The 27,920-nt window shown below is 32.1% G+C and overlaps 1 protein-coding gene and 1 pseudogene across 1 annotated transcript; one reads left to right on the forward strand and one right to left on the reverse strand.

Moving 5' to 3' along the window:
• Positions 1–4,922: 4,922 nt before the first annotated feature.
• LOC120184512 (sugar carrier protein C-like) lies at positions 4,923–9,428 on the reverse strand. The gene is made up of 5 exons (XM_039188950.1): positions 9,402–9,428; positions 6,583–6,715; positions 6,174–6,499; positions 5,464–6,093; positions 4,923–5,381 (listed from the first exon to the last, which is right to left on the reverse strand). The coding sequence occupies exons 1-5, from the start codon at positions 9,426–9,428 to the stop codon at positions 4,923–4,925; spliced, it is 1,575 nt and encodes a 524-aa protein (XP_039044881.1).
• A 16,296-nt stretch (positions 9,429–25,724) lies between these two features.
• On the forward strand, positions 25,725–27,519 carry LOC120184513 (annotated as a pseudogene).
• Positions 27,520–27,920: the final 401 nt, after the last annotated feature.

Below are 27,920 nucleotides of genomic sequence, written 5' to 3' on the forward strand. Positions count from 1 at the left end.
TCAAAGATGGAAAGCTGGAAGGGCATTATGGTCTTTTAGCAAGAAAATAATTTAAAATTCATTTTAAAAGGGTTAATATATAACATGTGGGGAAATAGAGGAAAAGAAAAAGAAAAGTTTTGAAACTTGGCTTTCTCTTATTCTCCCATTGTATTATTCCATGGCTAAGGTAAGTTAATTAAAGTTGGTTAATTCTTTTATTTTTGATTTGGATTTTGTTTTTTGGGTAATGTAGAAGCTTAATAAATCTTAAAGATATGTTGAAACTAAGAGATGGATGAATTAATGGTGAATTAGTAAAATGTGATTTTAAGGGAATTGTTAGAAAATGATGAATAATTGGATTCTAAAGGAATATTGGATTTGTCATAGGTGTAAAAAGAAATTTGAAGTGTTAAAAAGGCTTGAGAACATGTTTGAAAAATTGGTATGATTATAGGTTTCAAGAGGCTTATGGAGAAATTAAGGTGTTAAAGGGGTTTTAATGGATATAAGTTAATGTTAATAAGTGTAAATGAGTTTAAAGGCATGAATGGAGTTTAAAGTAGGAGATTTAAGTGAAGTTGGGTAATTTTCGAAGTGAAATAGGTGAATTATAGGTAAGGGTATCGGTACCGGAAGAACAATACTGATACTATAAGGTTAAAATTTAAGGAAATAATATGAATACGATGAACATTATCGATATTGATTGAAGTAGTATCGATACTGATGTGAAGGTATCGATACCATGAGTAAGGTATCGACACTGTAATTGAAATATGATTTCTAGAATGTCAAAATGGTATCGGTATTGAAGTGGGTATCGGTATCATAGAAGAGAAGTATCAGTACTATGGGTAGAGTATCGATACTATCCAATCAAAATATTAATTAGGCGTTTCATTTCGCTTAAGTAAAGGTTATTTGGTTAGATGTTAATTGAGTTCTGATATTTATATTGATCATGTTAATGTGTAGATTCGATTGAAAGCAACTGTTGAACAAAGTGAAGTATAAAGTTGGGGAGTTAAAGTGAAAAAGTGGTTCTTAGGACTTAAGTGAGGAAAAGGTGAGTGTATTTTTATTTATGCTTTTAAAGTATAGAATGAGGAAGACTTATGAATAGTCAACCTCGGATGATTTGGAAAGAAATTGTTTTTAAATTGTTTTATATTATATATATGTTTTCACTGTTGTGTTAAATGATTTATTTGAATGATTTTGGGTATGAATTACCCAACTATTTTATATGATTTTGAATTACATCATTATATGAGTATCTGGTTTATATGAGTAAATAAATGTTTGAAATAATGATATGGGAAATACAATATATATATATATATATATATATATTATGAATATGTGTGATGTGAATAAATGCTATATAAAATGAAATACTATGAGAATAAGCTCTATGTGAATATGTATTAAGAGACCTTAGTCTATGTGGAATTATTCTACGCAAATGTGATCTATGTAAATAAAAGGCAATTTTAAATAATGATATGCTAAATAACGATATGGAAAAATCCCAAAGTATATGTATGAGAATTAGAGGTATATTTGGCATGCCAAGAGTTGAGGGTAGATGGTCCTTCAGGATAATTCTACGTGGTTCTTCGGGACAAATTCTATGTTATCCTTCGGGACATATTCTACGTGGCACTTCGGTACAAATTATGTGAGCAGTGGTGACTGCATTAGTGCACTCAATGTACTCGCATACCTTAAGTTCTCAATGATATACGTTGGGCTAATTAAATAAATGGATAGAAATTAAACAACTTGATATGAAGTGAAAAGTGTATAAGAGTATATGTAGTTATATGAAATGTAAATGGATTATAAGTTGAACAGTGAATAAAAGTCTAATGTATTTATACGAAACATAAATTGATTTTCATAGTAAGTAGTTTTATCTGAAATGTTTAAATAAATGTTTTATTGTTTTATTTTGCTCATAATGCCTCACTAAGTCATAGAATTAGCGTGTGATTGTTTTCGCATATAGGTTTATAGAGATTCGATGAGTAACCCAAGAAAGTAAGGGCATGGCAACATCACTGAGAAGATTATCAGATCAAAGAGATTTTGAATTGTATGCGTTTTGTATTTGAAATGTTATTGGCATGTACCAAAAATGTTTAAATTGTAGATGCTCTTATATGTTTTGTAAGTATGTTTTCATTTTCCAATAAAAGTTAAATTTTAATTAGATTTTCAAAGTGTCAAAGAGGTAAAAAGTCAACGTGACACCTCATATGATTATTCGGTCGGGGGTGTTACAAAATTTGCATGCACAAATCATTGACCAGCAAGTTGCACCTAAAGTAGCATCTTTATTCGCTTAAGTTGGCGGAATATTCATCTCTTGAAGAGTAGCTGGCCACCTTCAAGGAAACAATATCTTATATAGAGACTTTAGAAGTGAAGTATGATCAAGAAGACTTAGGACTGATCTTCATATGTTCGATGTCTTCTTTCTACTAATCTTCTAGAGATAAAATCTTGTACAATTACAAAACACTCTCTCTTGAATAAGTTTACAATGGCTTGCACTCGTTTGACAAGAAGAAACATCTTGTATCTGGTTTTGAGCCACGGACAGATTGTCTCTTGATGCTTGAATCGACTAGCTCAAACAGTGGGAGAAAAAGTGAGCGTTCTACTGATAATATTGGAAGGGGAATATCAAAATCTTCCAACCAAGGTAAAACTTTTCATTATTGTAAAAAGAAAGGTCATGTTAAATCGGAGTGTTACAAGTTGCAAAATAAAATCAAAAAAGAATCTGAAGAGCATAACTCTGTGAAATCTGGTGGGGTCGGTATAGTAGAGAAGTACAATGACGTAGAACTCCTAGTTGCGGCTGTTGAAAACTTTATAACAAGTGATGAAAGGATACTTGACTCTAGTAGTAGTTTTCATATGTATCCTAATCGAGACTGGTTTTTGACGTATAATGTTATATCTACAGGTGATATATTTTTGGGAAATAATGTCTCTTGTAAAGTCGCAGGTATTGGCACAATCAATATTAAGATGATTGATAGGATTGTTCGAACACTTGGTAATGTGAGACATGTTCCAGATTTGAGTAGAAATCTAATTTCTTTAGGTGCTCTAGATTCAAAAGGGTACAAGTTCTCCAGTGAAGGTGGAGCTATGAAAATTTGCATAGACTCTCTTGTTTTGTTAAAAGGGCAGAGAAAGTCTGCCAAGTTTTATGATCTATAGGGTTCAACAGTTTTAGATAATGCAATGGGTGTCACATTCACGGTTCAAATAATGTTGTTGAACAAAATAATCATGGTTAGAACGGTTATGTGAACCAGAAAAAAGTTCAATTTTGTGAACATAATGAATTTGAAGATATAACTATAATTGATGATCGAGATCGTGCCGTACATGATATTGCTCGTGGTGAAACATTTGTTAGCAAAGTTGGCACTTATGATAACCATGTCGATGTGAAGACTAAATCCAAGCCTAGAAAAAGCTTGGACTCAGTCGTTGGCACTAGTATCGTATGGGGTTTTTAATGAGTTCAACATTTTATGAGTTGTTAGAATTTGATTTAGTGAATACTCGATTTGGGTTAATTCGACTTGAATTCGAGCTCGACTCGAGACCTTAACGATGAACATAGCGTTTGATTAATGAAATTCACAAAGATGTGCAAAGACAGGATGTTTTCGGCCTCGAGAATGCCTTAGGATGGATTGACGAAGATGGAGGCTTCGGAATATAAGAACGCTTATGTATCCGCCAGGCTGGCGCGTGCGGATCTGTTGAGGCTAAACATTTGTTTGATGTTGCTGAGATCATGTTTCTCCTTCTTGATTTATGGATTGGATAACCATCTTTATGGAGTTTTGAATTAAGCTCAAATTCGAGTTTATCACTATATATGCTCGTTTCAGCTCGATTACAACTTAAAACAGATAATATTGTTAACTTTCATTAGAATAATAGATGTGATTTATTGGGATAACATTTTGATTTTTCTGTAGATATCATCAATATAATATATCGGTAGATACATATATGATTATTTGGTTGACTCAAAAGTCTGAAAGTCGAATATGTTAAATTCCTTCCAAATGAAACTTATATGCAACAGTGTGAGAATTTATTGTTTTGCTCATTAACTAAAATTTGGTTTGGTTCAGATTCTCATTAAATTAATTTAATCCTAATTCTTGATGGGAACAATTTGGTTATGTAGGCCGCTAATGGTTCACACCTTTTAGTTTGAGCGGAGAGTTACAATCGATGATTGAACGAGAATTGGTTGGTATCAACATCTTTTGTATTCATGAGGGAAATGAGTGTAGGCTAGGGTGTTCAGTCATTTTCTCAATTTTGGCCTAGAGATTTGTAGTGACCCTCAATGCTAGTGTTAGACCTAGAGACATGATGATTATTTGTAGGTTGGTAAGATGAATAGACTTGATTATCGTAGTTAGATGTCGATTGATTTTGGGTTTAACAAATCACCTGGACCTGCCAAAGTTCAATTGTTATCATATGAATTATTCATTTGTTATTGGAATTGTAACTATATTTTATTTTATTTATCTAAATAAAACTGTGAATAATCAAATTTAATAATTATAATATTAATTGTATGTTACGATATACTATTGATTTTGAACTATTTTAAGATAAGAGGCACTTGGTAACTAATTGATTTTAAATCAAGTTACAAGATTAATGTGCTAGATATTTTAACAATTCTTTATAAATTTTTATTGAATTTCTATTAAGTTTTGAATGCGCTAGATATAAATACATTATTTGTAATAAATACGATTAATGAGAATATCTTATTGAAAGGGGAAAAAAAGGAATTGTTATAACTAATATCAAATAAAAAGCAACAATTAACCGAAAGAAGTTGATCAATAATCTAATCTAGGTATTCTAAACGAAGATCAAACTTTTTCATCCATTTCATGGCTTGGGAAAGCATTGTCGTCGTCTACATGCTTGCCCCAATAAGGGTGGTTCTCCCAAACAATGAACATTTCTTCAATGGGGACTCCCTTTGTCTCGGGCAATAACTTATAGATGAAAATGCTCATACCCACCACACAGAATGCAAAGAATATAAACAGTCCGAACTTCAAGTTGCAAAGCATAGCCGTAAAGACTTGAGCAATGGCGAATGTGAAGATCATGTTGACTGCCACCGTAATACTTTGAGCAGCGGGACGGATTTCAAGTGGGAATATCTCACTAGGAACCAACCAGCCCAAAGGACCCCATGAATATGCAAAACCGGCTATGTAGAAACACATTGCTACCACAACGACAACGGAGAACCAAAGTGGAAGTTGACCCGGATTCCCATTCGTACCGAATTTGGAAGCGATTGAAATAGTCATCACAAGCTAGGCAGAGAAGAGAAAAGAATGAATTTAGCAAGCAAAATCAAATGCTTAAGTGTTGGTGAATGGAAATAGTGATTATTACCTGGCAAAGAAACATTTGAAGGCCACCGGAGAGGAAAAGAGTCCTCCTTCCGTACTTGTCGACGGTGGCAATGGAAACAAGTGTTGCACAAAAGTTAACGATGCTAGTGATGAGTGCGGACATAAGGGAAGCGTTGTTGCCAAACCCCATGCTCTTGAACAAAACAGGAGCGTAAAACACGAACACGTTCATCCCGGTTAATTGTTGGAACAAGGGAATCAAGATTGCAAAGGTGAGCTGAGGCCTGTACTTTCTGCTTACAATATCTCTCCAAGGGCTTTGAACCAACTTGGCTGCCTCACTGGCCTTTGCCAAATCTTTGAACTCTTCATCAACATTTTCGATGCCACGGATCTTTCTCAGAAGATCTTTAGCCTCCACCAATTTGTTGCGTTCGAGCAACGAGTTGGGCGAGTCCGAGAGGAAGAGACAACCAATGGAAAATATCAAACCAGGGACGACGGCTCCACCCAAGCTTACTCGCCAACCCCATCCACCTTCGATCTTAGCAGTGAAGTAGTTCAACAAGTTGGCAACTAATATACCAATGGTGATTGACAATTGGAACATAATGTTCAAAGCTCCTCGGTATTTGAAGGGAGCTATCTCAGATAAGTAGATCGGAACAGACTGCAAGTAAAATTCAGATATAAACAAAAACATATACGATACCCAGAAACAAAACAAACAAAAACTATGGTGATAAGTACCTGATTGGCAAATCCAATGCCAAAACCCAGCAACACACGGCCAATAATAAGCATGGGTACGCTTCTAGCAAAGCCGTTGAGAATGGCGCCGATGGTGAAAAGTAAACCTCCGAACATCATCGTCTTCTTCCTCCCAAGTCCTCGGGTTATCCGAGATGCTGTCATGGATGAGAGAAGAGCAGCCAAATATAACGAAGATGTAAACAACGTTAATATTTGGCTGTCAAACTTACAGTATTGATCGTCCGAAGGTTGGACAGATACTTGTTTCCTATAAACATTCGGGAAGAACTTTTCTAGAAAAGGATCCATGGATGTAACTCCACCTGCAAAATTTATCAGTTCGCCATTAATATTCCAAACAATCTTTAATGATAAAAGAAAAAGCAAAGAGAGAATGTTTGTTTACCAGAAATCCCAAGATCATAACCAAAGATTAATCCACCCGAAGCCGCAACAGAGCAAGCGAAAAAGACCTTTGAAGTAAAATTTCCATCGTAGCGTTTTCCCGCACCGGAAGAGATGCCTCCACGACGGCCATTCTAATAGCTGAGAAGAAAAGGAAATCGCACTGGCACCAAAGGCGTGAGGTAAGTAGAAAGATTATGATAAAAACTTTGGTTCTGTTTAATCTGTATATATAACGTATATGTAATCCTATTTCAACGCTTACTCCTAATAATACTACAACAAAAACTCTATCCATTCATGTCAATATTAACTTCTAAAACATGATTATATTGACGTTAGGACTTTGATTTTCTTTGTACCTATATTTTACTCTAACTATTCACGTTAGCTATATTAATTATTATTACTATTTCCCTCAATAATATATTTCATTTAAAAATATTGCAGGATGAAGACATTCTTACTGTCTTAGAATTTAGGTAAAGTTTAATTAATTTTCTCTTTTAATATTTTAATTTCATTAATTCAATAATAATTTGTTAATTTAATTTAATATTTCACTTTATCAGAATTAAATGATTTTTTAAAGTTATAAAATTAATTTTTTCCTATCGTATAGATATAGTATTTTGATTATTTAACTATTATTATCATGATTGGTATGTTTATTATATAATAAAATCTTTAATAATATTATAAATTATTCTAAATTTATGTGATCATTATTAGTAGGAACAAATCATGATGCATTGATTTAATATTTTACTTTCGAACCAATTAAATAATTTTTTAAAGTTATAAAATTAATTTCTAAATCATTTTAGTTCTTCTATCCAAAGAAAAACAAAATTACTAAAATTCAATATACAAATAGCTTATTTTTATAATATATAAATATTTTTTATTTATGATTTAAAATTAAAATATTTTTGAATATATGATATCTTTTATAGAACACTATAAACGAATTATCATTCAAATACATATATTACTATTTTTTTCTAATTCAATAAAAACATTATATTTATAATCAAACCATTGTCACAAAACTATGTGATGAGTAGCGACGGGCATAGGAGGGGTAGAACCAGATTTCTGGTCAACCCGACCCAATTCGATCTAAAAATTATACATCCTCCACCGGAATTTGACCTGACCCGAAAATATACACCCTCCACTCGACCCGAACTGAAATAATATATTTATTAAAAAAATTATTTTTATTCAATACAAATAGGGATTTAATTAAAAAATAATAATATATAGAGGGGCGGTATTTCAATTATCCCTAAATATAAAGGTAAAATTATATGTTTCTCTCGCGTCGGATATTTTTCACCCTAAACTCGAACCTAAACCGTCTCGAATATAACCTTTAAAAAAATTCAAACCAACCCAAACCCATATTTTTATTAAAAAAATCCGATCAGATCGGGTCGGGTCAGAACCTATCGGGGTCCTATGCTCATCCCTAGTGACGAGACACTAGAGCCGGAAGTGTGTCTCAACTGTGTATTATCCGATACCAGTAATGTTTCAGACATGACACATTCGATCATGTTTTGCATGTATTTTTTATTGGCAAAGCAATTTTATTAGAAAACAAAATACAACGAACTTGGTTATATGCCTCGTTAAAAAATTCTCTAATCCCTAGTACATATAACCATGCAAAGAAGGAAACACCAAAAATCCCTTACACCAACAACACAACAATCACCTAACACAGACCAAAGAAAGAACCAATCGAGAAGAACTCCTGAAATTCCAAACCCAAATACAAGAAAATTAAACTACGACTAAGCCAATTACTAACTCTTTTACTCAACTACCTAAGTATGATCTATTAAACCACCAACAACAAAAAAAAAGTGGTTTACATTCGATAGAACCACTCAACAACCAAATCAGACATATCCTCAAAAGAACAAAACAGGTAGCCACAGCCCACAACATACAAACTCCAACAAAGGGTCCATGAAGCCAAGGGACCAAAACTGGACCAAACAACTTCCAATGATGGATAAAACACGCCTAACAATTGGGCACAACTTTGACCTTGAATAAAATTACGCAAACAACCAGACAACCAACACAAAAGAAAGGAGACTAACAAGAACGAACAAAACTACCACCATGCCTTGAAAATTTCAAGCCTCGAAATACCATCATTAGCCTACCAATCAAATCATAAATATCGCAAACCACACATTCTGTAACCATAGGAAAAAAATATGCCACTAGCTAATCCAAAACTCCATCCAGTACCCAGATCAACCCACCAAATTAGTGGACGAACTAAGTGGACAACAAGAAGGCAAATCAACTCTTTGGACTCTCGAAGCAACACAACATGATAACAATAAGACTTATATAAAAACTTGGAAAAACATCATCTTCCTCATAATAAATCTGACCCTAATCAGAATCGCACCAAAGAAGAGATTGATTGTCAATTCCAGATTTACGGATGCCAAAGGCCTGAACGCTACGGTTAGAGGCTATACAATGAAACTAACAAAATCTCCAAAACCTAAAAAAAACTTCAAAACATGCTAATGGAATGAACCTCAAATCTAGAAATTAACTAAAAGCCACAAATAAAGAAATCATTTTTCTTAGATTAAGTAGTAAATATCCCAAAATATCTATAGCTTCCTTCTTTGACACTTGCAACAACACCCTCTCAACCTTAAGTTTCTTCAAAAGTATCCTAAACCCTAAGGATTTTACATCTACCCTTCCAAGATAGAATATAATTTCAAAACTATTCTTTAAGCCATGTTAACACCAAAACTTTAAAGATCAAATGCAAACCTTATCTAACAATGCTAATTCCTTCATTACCTCTGACTCATCACCTATTATTTTGAATCCTTAATTTTTTTCCTAAGGATAGAGTCATCTCAACCTCTTTATATGTCGTCGACCACTTTCTTTTGATATATAAATCAAAAAGTGATCATCCTAAAAGTTTAAAAGACTCCAAATCTTCTTTCTTCAACTTATGTTTATTGAGAGATCGATCCCTTTTCCTTTTATTTGTAACCGATAAAATATAATCTTGAAATTTTAGAAGAAACTCGTACCTCTTACCTTATGTTGGCCGCACTAATTCTAGAAAAAAAGCTTGATACTTGTTCCTCTTACAAAAAAAACTTCCCTTTATTATTATTCTCTAGGTCTTCATTCAATTTTTTTTGTTCTAAAAGAAGGCCCATAAATCGAGAATCTTCTATGGCCGTTGAAGAGATTGAGCTATGTTAGAATTTGACTCGAATTTAAAGTGGCACAAATTAATTAATATATAATTATTGAGAAAATAGGAAACCCAGTTTGATTAAAAGTAGAAAACTTTATTAAAGTAGATTTATACTTTATTTAGTTTTCCTTTTTAATCAAGTATCTATACCTATAAATAGATACTAAGTGTCAGGGTTCGATATCAAGTTCTTTTCTTTCACCAAAATCCTCTTATATTTTCTTCTTTCATATTAGTAAAATTCTTCTCCTCTGCCCGTGGTTTTTCCATTTTGGGTTTTCCACGTAAATCCTGATATTCTTTTTTTCATTTTCGATCGTGTTTATTTGTCTGTTGATAATTAAAATTCCAATATTATAAAAAAAATGGTATCAGAGCTTCGAGTTCAAGATTATTGCAACAATGAAATATGATATTCCGTTGTTAGATCGAAACATCAGGTTCTTGTTATGACAGGTGAAGATTAGTGATCTTATTGCATAGATAGATCTCGACGATAGAGTAGAAGAATTTGATGAGAAGCCGGTAACACAATGGATGAATGAGGAAAAGCGTAAGGATCATAAGGCTTTTTCTTAGATTTGTTTACACTTATCAAATCAAATTTTTCATGATGTGTTGAAAAACAAAGATGCATCTTGGTGGGTGAAATTGGAAGAAATTGAAAAATTCAAGGACTGATTTGGGAAATTATTGTCTATGATTTATTAGAAAAGATGAAAAGCTGGAAGGACATTAAGGTCTTTTAGCAAGAAAATAATTTAAAATTTATTTTAAAAGGGTTATATATAAGATGTGGGGAAATAGAGGAAAAGAAAAAGAAAAGTCTAGAAACTTGGCTTTCTCTTATTCTCTTCCACCGTATGCTTCCATGGCTAAGGTAAGTTAATTGAAGTTGGTTAATTCTTTATTTTTGATATGGTTTTGTTCTTTGGATAATATAGAAGCTTAATAAGTCTTAAATGAGTTGAAACTAAGATATGGATGAATTAATGGTGAATTAGTAAAATGAGTTTTTAAGGGAATTGTTAGAAAATGATGAATTATTGGATTCTAAAGAAATATTTGACTTGTCATAGGTGTAAATAAGAAATTTGAAGTGTTAAAAAGGCTTGAGAACATGTTTGAAAAATTGGTATGATTTTTAGTTTCAAGAGTTTTATGGAAAAATTAAGGTGTTAAAGGGTTTTAATGGATATAAGTTAATGGTAATAAGTGTAAATGAGTTTAAAGGCATGAATGGAGTTTAAAGTAGGAGATTTAAGTGAAGTTGGGTAATTTTTGAAGTGAAATAGATGAATTATAGGTAAGGGTATCAGTATTAAAAGAATAATATTGATACTATAAGGTTAAAATTTAAGGAAAGAATATGAATACAATGAACATTATCGATATTGATTGAAGTAGTATCGATACTGATGTGAATGTATCGATACCAAGAGTAAGGAATCGACACTATAATTGAAATATGATTTCCAGAATGTCAAAATGGTATCTGTACTGAAGTGGGTATCGGTACCATACAAGAGAAGTATCGGTACTATGGGTAGAGTACCAATACTATTCAGTCAAAATGTTAATTAGGTGTTTCATTTCGCTTAAGTAATGGAAGAAAATGTTGAACAAAGTGAAGTATAAAGTTGGGGAGTTAAAGTGAAAAAGAGGTTTTTAGGACTTAAGTGAGGAAAAGGTGAGTGTATTTTTATTTATTTTTTAAAGTATAGAATGAGGAAGACTTGTGAAGTGTCAACCTTATAATTTGGAAAGAAACTGTTTTCAAATTGTTTTATATTATATATGTTTTCACTGTTTTGCTAAATGATTTCTTTGAATGATTTTGGGTATGAATTACCCAACTATTGAATTACACCATTATATGAGTATCTGGTTTATATGAATAAATAAATGTTTGAAATAATGATATGGGAAATACTATACATACATATATATATATATTATATGAATAAGTTCGATGTGAATAAATGATGTGAAATGAAATACTATGAGAATAAGCTTTATGTGAATATGTATTAAGAGACCTTAGTCTATGTGGAATTATTCTACGCAAATGTGATCTATGTAAATAAAAGATAATTTTAAATAATGATATGCTAAATAACGATATTGAATAAACCCAAAGTATATGTATGAGAATTAGAGGTATAGTTAGCATTCCAAGAGTCAAGGGTTTTACGCGGTCCTTCGAGACAAATTCTATGTGGCACTTCATGTAACATCGCAACAAGGCTAGTGACTAAATTGCAAATTTGGAAAATTATGTGCTTGATTTTGAAATAAGTTAAAAGTTTATGGACTTAATTGATAATTTTATTCAAGAGGATTGATTGGTAAATATGAAAATATTGAAGGGAAAAATAGTTATTTGACTACCAAGATAAATTTTTTGGGCTATATGTTACACGTGGGGTGAGTATAAGGAAAAAAATAGTTCCAAAATTCTCTTCATCTTCTTCTTTCTTCAAAACGTGGAACCAAGCTTGATAAGGTGAGTTCTTTGGTTAGTTAATTATTCCTTGAATTCAAGTTGGGTTTATGATTATTGAGTGCTAATTAAGCCTAAGGAAGGCTTAAGGTAGCTTAAAAACAAGGAATGAAAGAGTTAGGAGAGATTAAAAGTAAGGAGTTTTTAAATGAAATTTTGATGAAGAGTTGATAAGTTAAATTGGAAGTTAAATTTGACTTGTCATCAATCTAATTAATAGATATGAAGTGATAGAATTGGATTTAGAACAAGTGGAAAAATTGGTATGATTCTTGAAGTTCATGTAGAGGATAGGATTTTGAGATTTAAGATATGATAAATGAGTACAAATGAACTTAAGTATGTGTATTTGAGTTTAGTATATGAAAGGGGTTGATATATGGCACAATTGAGCTAGAATGTTGTGATTTTTATGCTCAAAATGTAATTCTGGGCTAGGGTGTATCGGTACCCATTCAACAGGTACCGATACATCAGAAGTAAAATGCAGAAAGATATACAGAGGGTATAGATACCTAGGCAGTGTATTGATACCCCCTTAAAATGAAAACATCAAATGTAATTTGGGTATCGATACACAGACAGTGTACCGATACCTCAGTTGAGGGATGTATCGATACCTTATAGAGTGTATCAATACCTATGTTAAACAAGGAATGAAATTAGTCTTTCCTTTAGTGTAGGAAATGAAAGATTAGAATATGTCATATAGAATATTGATATGTATAATGTATGGTTATGTAGATACCAATCGAAAGAAAGTCCATATCAGTCGACAAGTATTGGGCATCGAAGAAAAGATAAGAGAAATATATTAACTAGTGAGGCCAGGTGAGTGCACATTATTTAGTATATGATGTTTAGTGGGAAAATAATACTTGCGACAAGTCTATTTCCAATAGTTAAATGCATGAATTCATAGATAGAAGTATGAGTTTACGATAATTTATATGTGTGCATGAATATATGTGTTGACATGTTATTATGTATGGTACATGATTTGTATAAGTACATGTTAGTGTGATAAGTTATGTGAAGCAATACAAATAATCTATATGATTCTATAAGAATAGGAAATAAACTATGAGATAAGGAGATAACGAATGAAATGAACATGTGACATAGGTTATAAGCTAAGGAATTAATTGATATAAATATATGTGAATACATGATAATATGATGTAAGTTAAGTTATGTCATACTAGACTATGAAACTGTATGAAAAGATATGAACTATACGATATGACATTGTGAACATACGAGAAAGCATATAAGAGATAATGTATTATGTGATATATGTGAGGTATGGAAAATATATGTGAACAAGATATGACAATAATATACATGGATACGAACACAAAAGAAGTGTTATAAGCTAAGTGACATATGATTGTGAAATCATATGATAAGTGAAATGTACATGTGAATATGTGAAACAATATGAAAGAGAATGCCCATGTTATATAATATGAGAGCTATAGGTATAGTTGGCATGCTAAGAGTCAAGGGTTACCTATGTCTTTCAAGACATATGGACAGTTTACCTATGTCCTTCGGGATATATCGACAGGTTACCTATGTTATTCGGAACATATGGATAGGTCCTTTGGGACACAGATTTCATATGCCACTTAGTGGATTTTATACAAGTTGTGGTGACAACATATGTGTGAATAACCTCATAGTACTCGCATACCTTGAGTTCTCAATAATGTACATGGGCTAATAAAGAGATAATCATGAATACAATGTATGTAATATATATTGATGTGTGATATGATTTGTATAAAATGATATATGTGTGTTATGAGTTATTACATAAGTTATAAGAATGGATTATAAGATATATGATATGAACATAAGAGATTATACGAATAAGAGATAATAAATATGAATGATAATAGTGTATGAGTATGATAGAAACATAAATGAAAATGTGTGTGTGTATGTATGCATGTATGCATGTATGCATGTATGCATGTATGCATGTATGCATGTATGCATGTATGCATGTATGCATGTATGTATGTATGTATGTATGTATATATGTATGTATGTATGCATGTATGCATGTATGCATGTATGCATGTATGCATGTATGCATGTATGCATGCATGCATGCATGCATGTATGCATGCATGTATGCATATGTATGTATGTATGTATGTATGCATGTATGCATGTATGCATATGTATGTATGTATGTATGTATGTATGCATATGCATATATGCATGTATGCATGTATGCATGTATGTATGTATGTATGTATGTATGTATGTATGTATGTATGTATGTATGTATGTATGTATGTATGTATGTATGTATGTATGTATGTATGTATGTATGTATGTATGTATGTATGTATGCATGCATGCATGTATGCATGCATGCATGTATGTATGTATGCATGCATGCTTGCATGCATGTATGCATGCATGCATGCATGTATGTATGCATGTATGCATGTATGCATGTATGCATGCATGCATGTATGCATGCATGCATGTATGCATGCATGCATGTATGCATGTATGCATGTATGCATGTATGCATGTATGCATGTATGCATGTATGCATGTATTTTTTATATGAAAAGTATATGAGTTGCATGGTTATGATATCATAAAATAGTCATGCATGGTTAGTGAATATAAATTACATTAGATTTGTTTTTATGCCTCACTAAGTCCTAGACTTAGCGTGTGATTGTTTCACACGTAGGTTCCGGAAATCAAGAAGAGAAGCTAAGAGGAGCAAGACAGGTCAATCACTCCTTTATGAAGTTCAGATCAGAAAAGAATATTAATCGTGTGTACCTTGTTATATTTAATTGGCATGTACTAAGAAAATTGTATTGAATATGCTCGGATAGGTTTTGTAAAAACAAATGTTTTAATTAATGAAAATTGTTTATCTTCCTGAATTATGGATTTGAAACTTTTACCAATTTGTAAAGAAAACGTTTTGAAAAGTCAATGTGACACCTCGGCTTTGTATTCGGGTTGGATACAGGTTGGGGGTGTTATACTTCGATACAAATTATGTGAGCAGTGGTGACTGTATTAGTGCACTCAATGTACTCACATACCTTAAGTTCTCAGCAATATACGTTGGGCTAATTAAATAAATGGATAGAAATTAAACAACTTGATATGAAGTGAAAAGTGTATAAGAGTATATGTAGTTATATGAAATGTAAATTGATTATAAGTTGAACAGTGAATAAAAGTTTACTATATTTATAGGAAACATAAATTGATTTTCATAGTAAGTATTTTTCTCTGAAATGTTTAAATAAATGTTTTATTGTTTATTTTACTCATAATGCCTCACTAAGTCATAGAATTAATGTGTGATTGTTTTCACATATAGGGTCATAGAGATTCGATGAGTAACCCGAAAAAGTAAGGGCAGAATAACATCATTGAGAAGATTACCAGATAAGAGAGATTGTGAATTATATGTGTTTTGTATTTGAAATGTTATTGGCATGTACTAAAAATGTTTAAATTGTAGATGCTCTTATATGTTTTGTAAATATGTTTTCATTTTCCAAAGTTAAATTTTAGTTAGATTTTCAAAGAGTCAAAGAGTTGAAAAGTCAATGTGACATCTCGTATGAGTATTCGGGTCGGGGGTGTTACAAACTTTGCATGCACAAATCATTGACCAACAAGTTACACCTAAAGTAGCGTCTTTATTCGCTTAAGTTGGCGGAATATTCGTCTCTTGAAGAGCAGGTGGCCACATTCAAGGAAACAATATCTGATCTAGAGACTTTAGAAGTGAAGTATGATCAAGAAGACTTAGGATTGATCTTCCTATGTTTGATGTCTTCTTCCTACTCGTTGTCTAGAGATAAAATCTTGTACAATCACGAAACACTCACTCTTGAATAATTTTACAATGGCTTGCACTTGTTTGACAAGAAGAAACATCTTGTATCTGGTTTTGAGCCTCAGACATATTGTCTCGTGATGCATGAATCGACTAGCTCAGACCGTGGGAGAAAAGATGAGCGTTCTACTGATAATATTCGAAGAGGTATATCAAAATCTTCCAACCAAGGTAAAACTTTTCATTATTGTAAAACAAGTCATGTTAAATCAGAGTGTTACAAGTTGAAAAATAAAATCAAAAGAGAAGCTGAAGAGCAGAACTCTGGGAAATCTGGTGAGGTCGATATAGTAGAGAAGTACGATGATGAGAACTCCTAGTTGCGGCTGACGAAAACTTTATAACAAGTGATGAAAGGATACTTGACTCTAGTAGTAGTTTTCATATGTGTCCTAGTCGTAACTGGTTTTCGACATATAAAGTTGTATATATAGGAGATATATTTTTGGGAATTAATGTCTCTTGTAAAGTCACAGGTATTGGCACAATCAAGATTAAGATGTTTGATAGGATTTTTCGAACACTTGGTAATGTGAGACTTTATGAAAGTCATAGCTCCACCTTCACTGGAGAACTTGTACCCTTTTGAATCTAGAGCACCTAACGAAATTAGATTTCTACTCAAATCTGGAACATGTCTCACATTACCAAGTGTTCGAAAAATCCTATCAAACATCTTAAATTAGACACATTAATTCTATGACTTAGTGAGGCATTATGAGTAAAATAAACAATAAAACATTTATTTAAACATTTCAGAGAAAAATACTTACTATGAAAATCAATTTATGTTTCCTATAAATATAGTAAACTTTTATTCACTGTTCAACTTATAATCAATTTACATTTCATATAACTACATATACTCTTATACACTTTTCACTTCATATCAAGTTGTTTAATTTCTATCCATTTATTTAATTAGCCCAACGTATATTGCTGAGAACTTAAGGTATGTGAGTACATTGAGTGCACTAATACAGTCACCACTGCTCACATAATTTGTATCGAAGTATAACACCCCCAACCTGTATCCAACCCGAATACAAAGCCGAGGTGTCACATTGACTTTTCAAAACGTTTTCTTTACAAATTGGTAAAAGTTTCAAATCCATAATTCAGGAAGATAAAAAATTTTCATTAATTAAAACATTTGTTTTTACAAAACCTATCCGAGCATATTCAATACAATTTTCTTAGTACATGCCAATTAAATATAACAAGGTACACACGATTAATATTCTTTTCTGATCTGAACTTCATAAAGGAGTGATTGACCTGTCTTGCTCCTTTTAGCTTCTCTTCTTGATTTCCGGAACCTACGTGTGAAACAATCACACGCTAAGTCTAGGACTTAGTGAGGCATAAAAACAAATCTAATGTAATTTATATCATAACCATGCATGACTTTATGATATCATACCATGCAACTCATATACTTTTCATATACATGCATACATGCATACATGCATACATGCATGCATGCATACATGCATACATGCATACATGCATGCATGCATACATGCATACATACATACATATATACATGCATACATACATACATACATACATACATACATACATACATGCATACATACATGCATACATGCATACATGCATATATGCATATGCATACATACATACATACATATATATGCATACATGCATACATGCATACATACATACATACATACATATGCATACATGCATACATGCATACATGCATGCATACATGCATGCATACATGCATACATGCATACATGCATGCATACATGCATACATGCATACATGCATACATGCATACATACATACATAGATACATACATACATACATACATGCATGCATACATGCATACATGCATACATGCATACATGCATACATGCATACATGCATACATGCATACATACACACACACACATTTTCATTTATGTTTCTATCATACTCATACACTATCATTCATATTTATTATCTCTTATTCGTATAATCTCTTATGTTCATATCATATATCTTATAATCCATTCTTATAACTTATGTAATAACTCATAACACACATATATCATTTTATACAAATCATATCACACATCAATATATATTACATACATTGTATTCATGATTATCTCTTTATTAGCCCATGTACATTATTGAGAACTCAAGGTATGCGAGTACTATGAGGTTATTCACACATATGTTGTCACCACAACTTGTATAAAATCCACTAAGTGGCATATGAAATTTGTGTCCCAAAGGACCTATCCATATGTTCCGAATAACATAGGTAACCTGTCGATATATCCCGAAGGACATAGGTAAACTATCCATATGTCTTGAAAGACATAGGTAACCCTCGACTCTTAGCATGCCAACTATACCTATAGCTCTCATATTATATAACATGGGCATTCTCTTTCATATTGTTTCACATATTCACATGTACATTTCACTTATCATATGATTTCACAATCATATGTCACTTAGCTTATAACACTTCTTTTGTGTTCGTATCCATGTATATTATTGTCATATCTTGTTCACATATATTTTCCATACCTCACATATATCACATAATACATTATCTCTTATATGCTTTCTCGTATGTTCACAATGTCATATCGTATAGTTCATATCTTTTCATACAGTTTCATAGTCTAGTATGACATAACTTAACTTACATCATATTATCATGTATTCACATATATTTATATCAATTAATTCCTTAGCTTATAACCTATGTCACATGTTCATTTCATTCGTTATCTCCTTATCTCATAGTTTATTTCCTATTCTTATAGAATCATATAGATTATTTGTATTGCTTCACATAACTTATCACACTAACATGTACTTATACAAATCATGTACCATACATAATAACATGTCAACACATATATTCATGCACACATATAAATTATCGTAAACTCATACTTCTATCTATGAATTCATGCATTTAACTATTGGAAATAGACTTGTCGCAAGTATTATTTTCCCACTAAACATCATATACTAAATAATGTGCACTCACCTGGCCTCACTAGTTAATATATTTCTCTTATCTTTTCTTCGATGCCCAATACTTGTCGACTGATATGGACTTTCTTTCGATTGGTATCTACATAACCATACATTATACATATCAATATTCTATATGACATATTCTAATCTTTCATTTCCTACACTAAAGGAAAGACTAATTTCATTCCTTGTTTAACATAGGTATTGATACACTCTATAAGGTATCGATACATCCCTCAACTGAGGTATCGGTACACTGTCTGTGTATCGATACCCAAATTACATTTGATGTTTTCATTTTAAGGGGGTATCAATACACTGCCTAGGTATCTATACCCTCTGTATATCTTTCTGCATTTTACTTCTGATGTATCGGTACCTGTTGAATGGGTACCGATACACCCTAGCCCAGAATTACATTTTGAGCATAAAAATCACAACATTCTAGCTCAATTGTGCCATATATCAACCCCTTTCATATACTAAACTCAAATACACATACTTAAGTTCATTTGTACTCATTTATCATATCTTAAATCTCAAAATCCTATCCTCTACATGAACTTCAAGAATCATACCAATTTTTCCACTTGTTCTAAATCCAATTCTATCACTTCATATCTATTAATTAGATTGATGACAAGTCAAATTTAACTTCCAATTTAACTTATCAACTCTTCATCAAAATTTCATTTAAAAACTCCTTACTTTTAATCTCTCCTAACTCTTTCATTCCTTGTTTTTAAGCTACCTTAAGCCTTCCTTAGGCTTAATTAGCACTCAATAATCATAAACCCAACTTGAATTCAAGGAATAATTAACTAACCAAAGAACTCACCTTATCAAGCTTGGTTCCACGTTTTGAAGAAAGAAGAAGATGAAGAGAATTTTGGAACTATTTTTTTCCTTATACTCACCCCACGTGTAACATATATAGCCCAAAAAAATTTATCTTGGTAGTCAAATAACTATTTTTCCCTTCAATATTTTCATATTTACCAATCAATCCTCTTGAATAAAATTATCAATTAAGTCCATAAACTTTTAACTTATTTCAAAATCAAGCACATAATTTTCCAAATTTGCAATTTAGTCACTAGCCTTGATTTGCGATGTTACATGAAGTGCCACATAGAATTTGTCTCGAAGGACCGCGTAAAACCCTTGACTCTTGGAATGCTAACTATACCTCTAATTCTCATACATATACTTTGGGTTTATTCAATATCGTTATTTAGCATATCATTATTTAAAATTATCTTTTATTTACATAGATCACATTTGCGTAGAATAATTCCACATAGACTAAGGTCTCTTAATACATATTCACATAAAGCTTATTCTCATAGTATTTCATTTCACATCATTTATTCACATCGAACATATTCATATATATATATATATGTATGTATAGTATTTCCCATATCATTATTTCAAACATTTATTTATTCATATAAACCAGATACTCATATAATGGTGTAATTCAATAGTTGGGTAATTCATACCCAAAATCATTCAAAGAAATCATTTAGCAAAACAGTGAAAACATATATAATATAAAACAATTTGAAAACAGTTTCTTTCCAAATTATAAGGTTGACACTTCACAAGTCTTCCTCATTCTATACTTTAAAAATATAAATAAAAATACACTCACCTTTTCCTCACTTAAGTCCTAAAAACCTCTTTTTCACTTTAACTCCCCAACTTTATACTTCACTTTGTTCAACATTTGCTTCCATTACTTAAGCGAAATGAAACACCTAATTAACATTTTGACTGAATAGTATTGGTACTCTACCCATAGTACTGATACTTCTCTTGTATGGTACCGATACCCACTTCAGTACAGATACCATTTTGACATTCTGGAAATCATATTTCAATTATAGTGTCGATTCCTTACTCTTGGTATCGATACATTCACATCAGTATCGATACTACTTCAATCAATATCGATAATGTTCATCGTATTCATATTCTTTCCTTAAATTTTAACCTTATAGTATCAATATTATTCTTTCAATACTGATACCCTTACCTATAATTCATCTATTTCACTTCAAAAATTACCCAACTTCACTTAAATCTCCTACTTTAAACTCCATTCATGCCTTTAAACTCATTTACACTTATTACCATTAACTTATATCCATTAAAACCCTTTAACACCTTAATTTTTCCATAAAACTCTTGAAACTAAAAATCATACCAATTTTTCAAACATGTTCTCAAGCCTTTTTAACACTTCAAATTTCTTATTTACACCTATGACAAGTCAAATATTTCTTTAGAATCCAATAATTCATCATTTTCTAACAATTCCCTTAAAAACTCATTTTACTAATTCACCATTAATTCATCCATATCTTAGTTTCAACTCATCTTTAAGACTTATTAAGCTTCTATATTATCCAAAGAACAAAAACCATATCAAAAATAAAATAATTAACCAACTTCAATTAACTTACCTTAGCCATGGAAGCATACGGTGGAAGAGAATAAGAGAAAGCCAAGTTTCTAGACTTTTCTTTTTCTTTTCCTCTATTTCCCCACATCTTATATATAACCCTTTTAAAATAAATTTTAAATTATTTTCTTGCTAAAAGACCTTAATGTCCTTCCAGCTTTTCATCTTTTCTAATAAATCATAGACAATAATTTCCCAAATCAGTCCTTGAATTTTTCAATTTCTTCCAATTTCACCCACCAAGATGCATCTTTGTTTTTCAACACATCATGAAAAATTTGATTTGATAAGTGTAAACAAATCTAAGAAAAAGCCTTATGATCCTTACGCTTTTCCTCATTCATCCATTGTGTTACCGGCTTCTCATCAAATTCTTCTACTCTATCGTCGAGATCTATCTATGCAATAAGATCACTAATCTTCACCTGTCATAACAAGAACCTGATGTTTCGATCTAACAACGGAATATCATATTTCATTGTTACAATAATCTTGAACTCGAAGCTCTGATACCATTTTTTTTATAATATTGGAATTTTAATTATCAACAGACAAATAAACACGATCGAAAATGAAAAAAAAGAATATCAGGATTTACGTGGAAAACCCAAAATGGAAAAACCACGGGCAGAGGAGAAGAATTTTACTAATATGAAAGAAGAAAATATAAGAGGATTTTGGTGAAAGAAAAGAACTTGATATCGAACCCTGACACTTAGTATCTATTTATAGGTATAGATACTTGATTAAAAAGGAAAACTAAATAAAGTATAAATCTACTTTAATAAAGTTTTCTACTTTTAATCAAACTGGGTTTCCTATTTTCTCAATAATTATATATTAATTAATTTGTGCCACTTTAAATTCGAGTCAAATTCTAACATAGCTCAATCTCTTCAACGGCCATAGAAGATTCTCGATTTATGGGCCTTCTTTTAGAACAAAAAAAATTGAATGAAGACCTAGAGAATAATAATAAAGGGAAGTTTTTTTGTAAGAGGAACAAGTATCAAGCTTTTTTTCTAGAATTAGTGCGGCCAAAATAAGGTAAGAGGTACGAGTTTCTTCTAAAATTTCAAGATTATATTTTATCGGTTACAAATAAAAGGAAAAGGGATCGATCTCTCAATAAACATAAGTTGAAGAAAGAAGATTTGGAGTCTTTTAAACTTTTAGGATGATCACTTTTTGATTTATATATCAAAAGAAAGTGGTCGACGACATATAAAGAGGTTGAGATGACTCTATCCTTAGGAAAAAAATTAAGGATTCAAATAATAGGTGATGAGTCAGAGGTAATGAAGGAATTAGCATTGTTAGATAAGGTTTGCATTTGATCTTTAAAGTTTTGGTGTTAACATGGCTTAAAGAATAGTTTTGAAATTATATTCTATCTTGGAAGGGTAGATGTAAAATCCTTAGGGTTTAGGATACTTTTGAAGAAACTTAAGGTTGAGAGGGTGTTGTTGCAAGTGTCAAAGAAGGAAGCTATAGATATTTTGGGATATTTACTACTTAATCTAAGAAAATGATTTCTTTATTTGTGGCTTTTAGTTAATTTCTAGATTTGAGGTTCATTCTATTAGCATGTTTTGAAGTTTTTTTAGGTTTTGGAGATTTTGTTAGTTTCATTGTATAGCCTCTAACCGTAGCGTTCAGGCCTTTGGCATCCGTAAATCTGGAATTGACAATCAATCTCTTCTTTGGTGCGATTCTGATTAGGGTCAGATTTATTATGAGGAAGATGATGTTTTTCCAAGTTTTTATATAAGTCTTATTGTTATCATGTTGTGTTGCTTCGAGAGTCCAAAGAGTTGATTTGCCTTCTTGTTGTCCACTTAGTTCGTCCTCTAATTTGGTGGGTTGATCTGGGTACTGGATGGAGTTTTGGATTAGCTAGTGGCATATTTTTTCCTATGGTTACAGAATGTGTGGTTTGCGATATTTATGATTTGATTGGTAGGCTAATGATGGTATTTCGAGGCTTGAAATTTTCAAGGCATGGTGGTAGTTTTGTTCGTTCTTGTTAGTCTCCTTTCTTTTGTGTTGGTTGTCTGGTTGTTTGCGTAATTTTATTCAAGGTCAAAGTTGTGCCCAATTGTTAGGCGTGTTTTATCCATCATTGGAAGTTGTTTGGTCCAGTTTTGGTCCCTTGGCTTCATGGACCCTTTGTTGGAGTTTGTATGTTGTGGGCTGTGGCTACCTGTTTTGTTCTTTTGAGGATATGTCTGATTTGGTTGTTGAGTGGTTCTATCGAATGTAAACCACTTTTTTTTGTTGTTGGTGGTTTAATAGATCATACTTAGGTAGTTGAGTAAAAGAGCTAGTAATTGGCTTAGTCGTAGTTTAATTTTCTTGTATTTGGGTTTGGAATTTCAGGAGTTCTTCTCGATTGGTTCTTTCTTTGGTCTGTGTTAGGTGATTGTTGTGTTGTTGGTGTAAGGGATTTTTGGTGTTTCCTTCTTTGCATGGTTATATATACTAGGGATTAGAGAATTTTTTAACGAGGCATATAACCAAGTTCGTTGTATTTTGTTTTCTAATAAAATTGCTTTGCCAATAAAAAATACATGCAAAACATGATCGAATGTGTCATGTCTGAAACATTACTGGTATCGGATAATACACAGTTGAGACACACTTCCGGCTCTAGTGTCTCGTCACTAGGGATGAGCATAGGACCCCGATAGGTTCTGACCCGACCCGATCTGATCGGATTTTTTTAATAAAATATGGGTTTGGGTTGGTTTGAATTTTTTTAAAGGTTATATTCGAGACGGTTTAGGTTCGAGTTTAGGGTGAAAAATATCCGACGCGAGAGAAACATATAATTTTACCTTTATATTTAGGGATAATTGAAATACCGCCCCTCTATATATTATTTTTTAATTAAATCCCTATTTGTATTGAATAAAAATAATTTTTTTAATAAATATTTATTTCAGTTCGGGTCGAGTGGAGGGTGTATATTTTCGGGTCAGGTCAAATTCCGGTGGAGGATGTATAATTTTTAGATCGAATTGGGTCGGGTTGACCAGAAATCTGGTTCTACCCCTCCTATGCCCGTCGCTACTCATCACATAGTTTTGTGACAATGGTTTGATTATAAATATAATGTTTTTATTGAATTAGAAAAAAATAGTAATATATGTATTTGAATGATAATTCGTTTATAGTGTTCTATAAAAGATATCATATATTCAAAAATATTTTAATTTTAAATCATAAATAAAAAATATTTATATTATAAAAATAAGCTATTTGTATATTGAATTTTAGTAATTTTGTTTTTCTTTGGATAGAAGAACTAAAATGATTTAGAAATTAATTTTATAACTTTAAAAAATTATTTAATTGGTTCGAAAGTAAAATATTAAATCAATGCATCATGATTTGTTCCTACTAATAATGATCACATAAATTTAGAATAATTTATAATATTATTAAAGATTTATTATATAATAAACATACCAATCATGATAATAATAGTTAAATAATCAAAATACTATATCTATACGATAGGAAAAATTAATTTTATAACTTTAAAAAATCATTTAATTCTGATAAAGTGAAATATTAAATTAAATTAACAAATTATTATTGAATTAATGAAATTAAAATATTAAAAGAGAAAATTAATTAAACTTTACCTAAATTCTAAGACAGTAAGAATGTCTTCATCCTGCAATATTTTTAAATGAAATATATTATTGAGGGAAATAGTAATAATAATTAATATAGCTAACGTGAATAGTTAGAGTAAAATATAGGTACAAAGAAAATCAAAGTCCTAACGTCAATATAATCATGTTTTAGAAGTTAATATTGACATGAATGGATAGAGTTTTTGTTGTAGTATTATTAGGAGTAAGCGTTGAAATAGGATTACATATACGTTATATACAGATTAAACAGAACCAAAGTTTTTATCATAATCTTTCTACTTACCTCACGCCTTTGGTGCCAGTGCGATTTCCTTTTCTTCTCAGCTATTAGAATGGCCGTCGGTGGAGGCATCTCTTCCGGTGCGGGAAAACGCTACGATGGAAATTTTACTTCAAAGGTCTTTTTCGCTTGCTCTGTTGCGGCTTCGGGTGGATTAATCTTTGGTTATGATCTTGGGATTTCTGGTAAACAAACATTCTCTCTTTGCTTTTTCTTTTATCATTAAAGATTGTTTGGAATATTAATGGCGAACTGATAAATTTTGCAGGTGGAGTTACATCCATGGATCCTTTTCTAGAAAAGTTCTTCCCGAATGTTTATAGGAAACAAGTATCTGTCCAACCTTCGGACGATCAATACTGTAAGTTTGACAGCCAAATATTAACGTTGTTTACATCTTCGTTATATTTGGCTGCTCTTCTCTCATCCATGACAGCATCTCGGATAACCCGAGGACTTGGGAGGAAGAAGACGATGATGTTCGGAGGTTTACTTTTCACCATCGGCGCCATTCTCAACGGCTTTGCTAGAAGCGTACCCATGCTTATTATTGGCCGTGTGTTGCTGGGTTTTGGCATTGGATTTGCCAATCAGGTACTTATCACCATAGTTTTTGTTTTGTTTTGTTTCTGGGTATCGTATATGTTTTTGTTTATATCTGAATTTTACTTGCAGTCTGTTCCGATCTACTTATCTGAGATAGCTCCCTTCAAATACCGAGGAGCTTTGAACATTATGTTCCAATTGTCAATCACCATTGGTATATTAGTTGCCAACTTGTTGAACTACTTCACTGCTAAGATCGAAGGTGGATGGGGTTGGCGAGTAAGCTTGGGTGGAGCCGTCGTCCCTGGTTTGATATTTTCCATTGGTTGTCTCTTCCTCTCGGACTCGCCCAACTCGTTGCTCGAACGCAACAAATTGGTGGAGGCTAAAGATCTTCTGAGAAAGATCCGTGGCATCGAAAATGTTGATGAAGAGTTCAAAGATTTGGCAAAGGCCAGTGAGGCAGCCAAGTTGGTTCAAAGCCCTTGGAGAGATATTGTAAGCAGAAAGTACAGGCCTCAGCTCACCTTTGCAATCTTGATTCCCTTGTTCCAACAATTAACCGGGATGAACGTGTTCGTGTTTTACGCTCCTGTTTTGTTCAAGAGCATGGGGTTTGGCAACAACGCTTCCCTTATGTCCGCACTCATCACTAGCATCGTTAACTTTTGTGCAACACTTGTTTCCATTGCCACCGTCGACAAGTACGGAAGGAGGACTCTTTTCCTCTCCGGTGGCCTTCAAATGTTTCTTTGCCAGGTAATAATCACTATTTCCATTCACCAACACTTAAGCATTTTGATTTTGCTTGCTAAATTCATTCTTTTTCTCTTCTCTGCCTAGCTTGTGATGACTATTTCAATCGCTTCCAAATTCGGTACGAATGGGAATCCGGGTCAACTTCCACTTTGGTTCTCCGTTGTCGTTGTGGTAGCAATGTGTTTCTACATAGCCGTTTTGCATATTCATGGGGTCCTTTGGGCTGGTTGGTTCCTAGTGAGATATTCCCACTTGAAATCCGTCCCGCTGCTCAAAGTATTACGGTGGCAGTCAACATGATCTTCACATTCGCCATTGCTCAAGTCTTTACGGCTATGCTTTGCAACTTGAAGTTCGGACTGTTTATATTCTTTGCATTCTGTGTGGTGGGTATGAGCATTTTCATCTATAAGTTATTGCCCGAGACAAAGGGAGTCCCCATTGAAGAAATGTTCATTGTTTGGGAGAACCACCCTTATTGGGGCAAGTATGTAGACGACGACAATGCTTTCCCAAGCCATGAAATGGATGAAAAAGTTTGATCTTCGTTTAGAATACCTAGATTAGATTATTGATCAACTTCTTTCGGTTAATTGTTGCTTTTTATTTGATATTAGTTATAACAATTCCTTTTTTTTCCCCTTTCAATAAGATATTCTCATTAATCGTATTTATTACAAATAATGTATTTATATCTAGCGCATTCAAAACTTAATAGAAATTTAATAAAAAATTATAAAGAAATGTTAAAATATCTAGCACATTAATCTTGTAACTTGATTTAAAATCAATTAGTTACCAAGTGCATCTTATCTTAAAATAGTTCAAAATCAATAGTAAACGTAACTTTTAAAAATTGAATTGACTCGTAAAATACAATTAATATTATAACTATTAAATATTATTATTCACAATTTTATTTAGATAAATAAAGTGAAGTACA

Source organism: Hibiscus syriacus, unplaced genomic scaffold (genome assembly GCF_006381635.1).
Source record: "Hibiscus syriacus cultivar Baekdansim isolate YM2019G1 unplaced genomic scaffold, ASM638163v2 tig00112921_pilon, whole genome shotgun sequence".
Classification (NCBI taxonomy): domain Eukaryota; kingdom Viridiplantae; phylum Streptophyta; class Magnoliopsida; order Malvales; family Malvaceae; genus Hibiscus; species Hibiscus syriacus.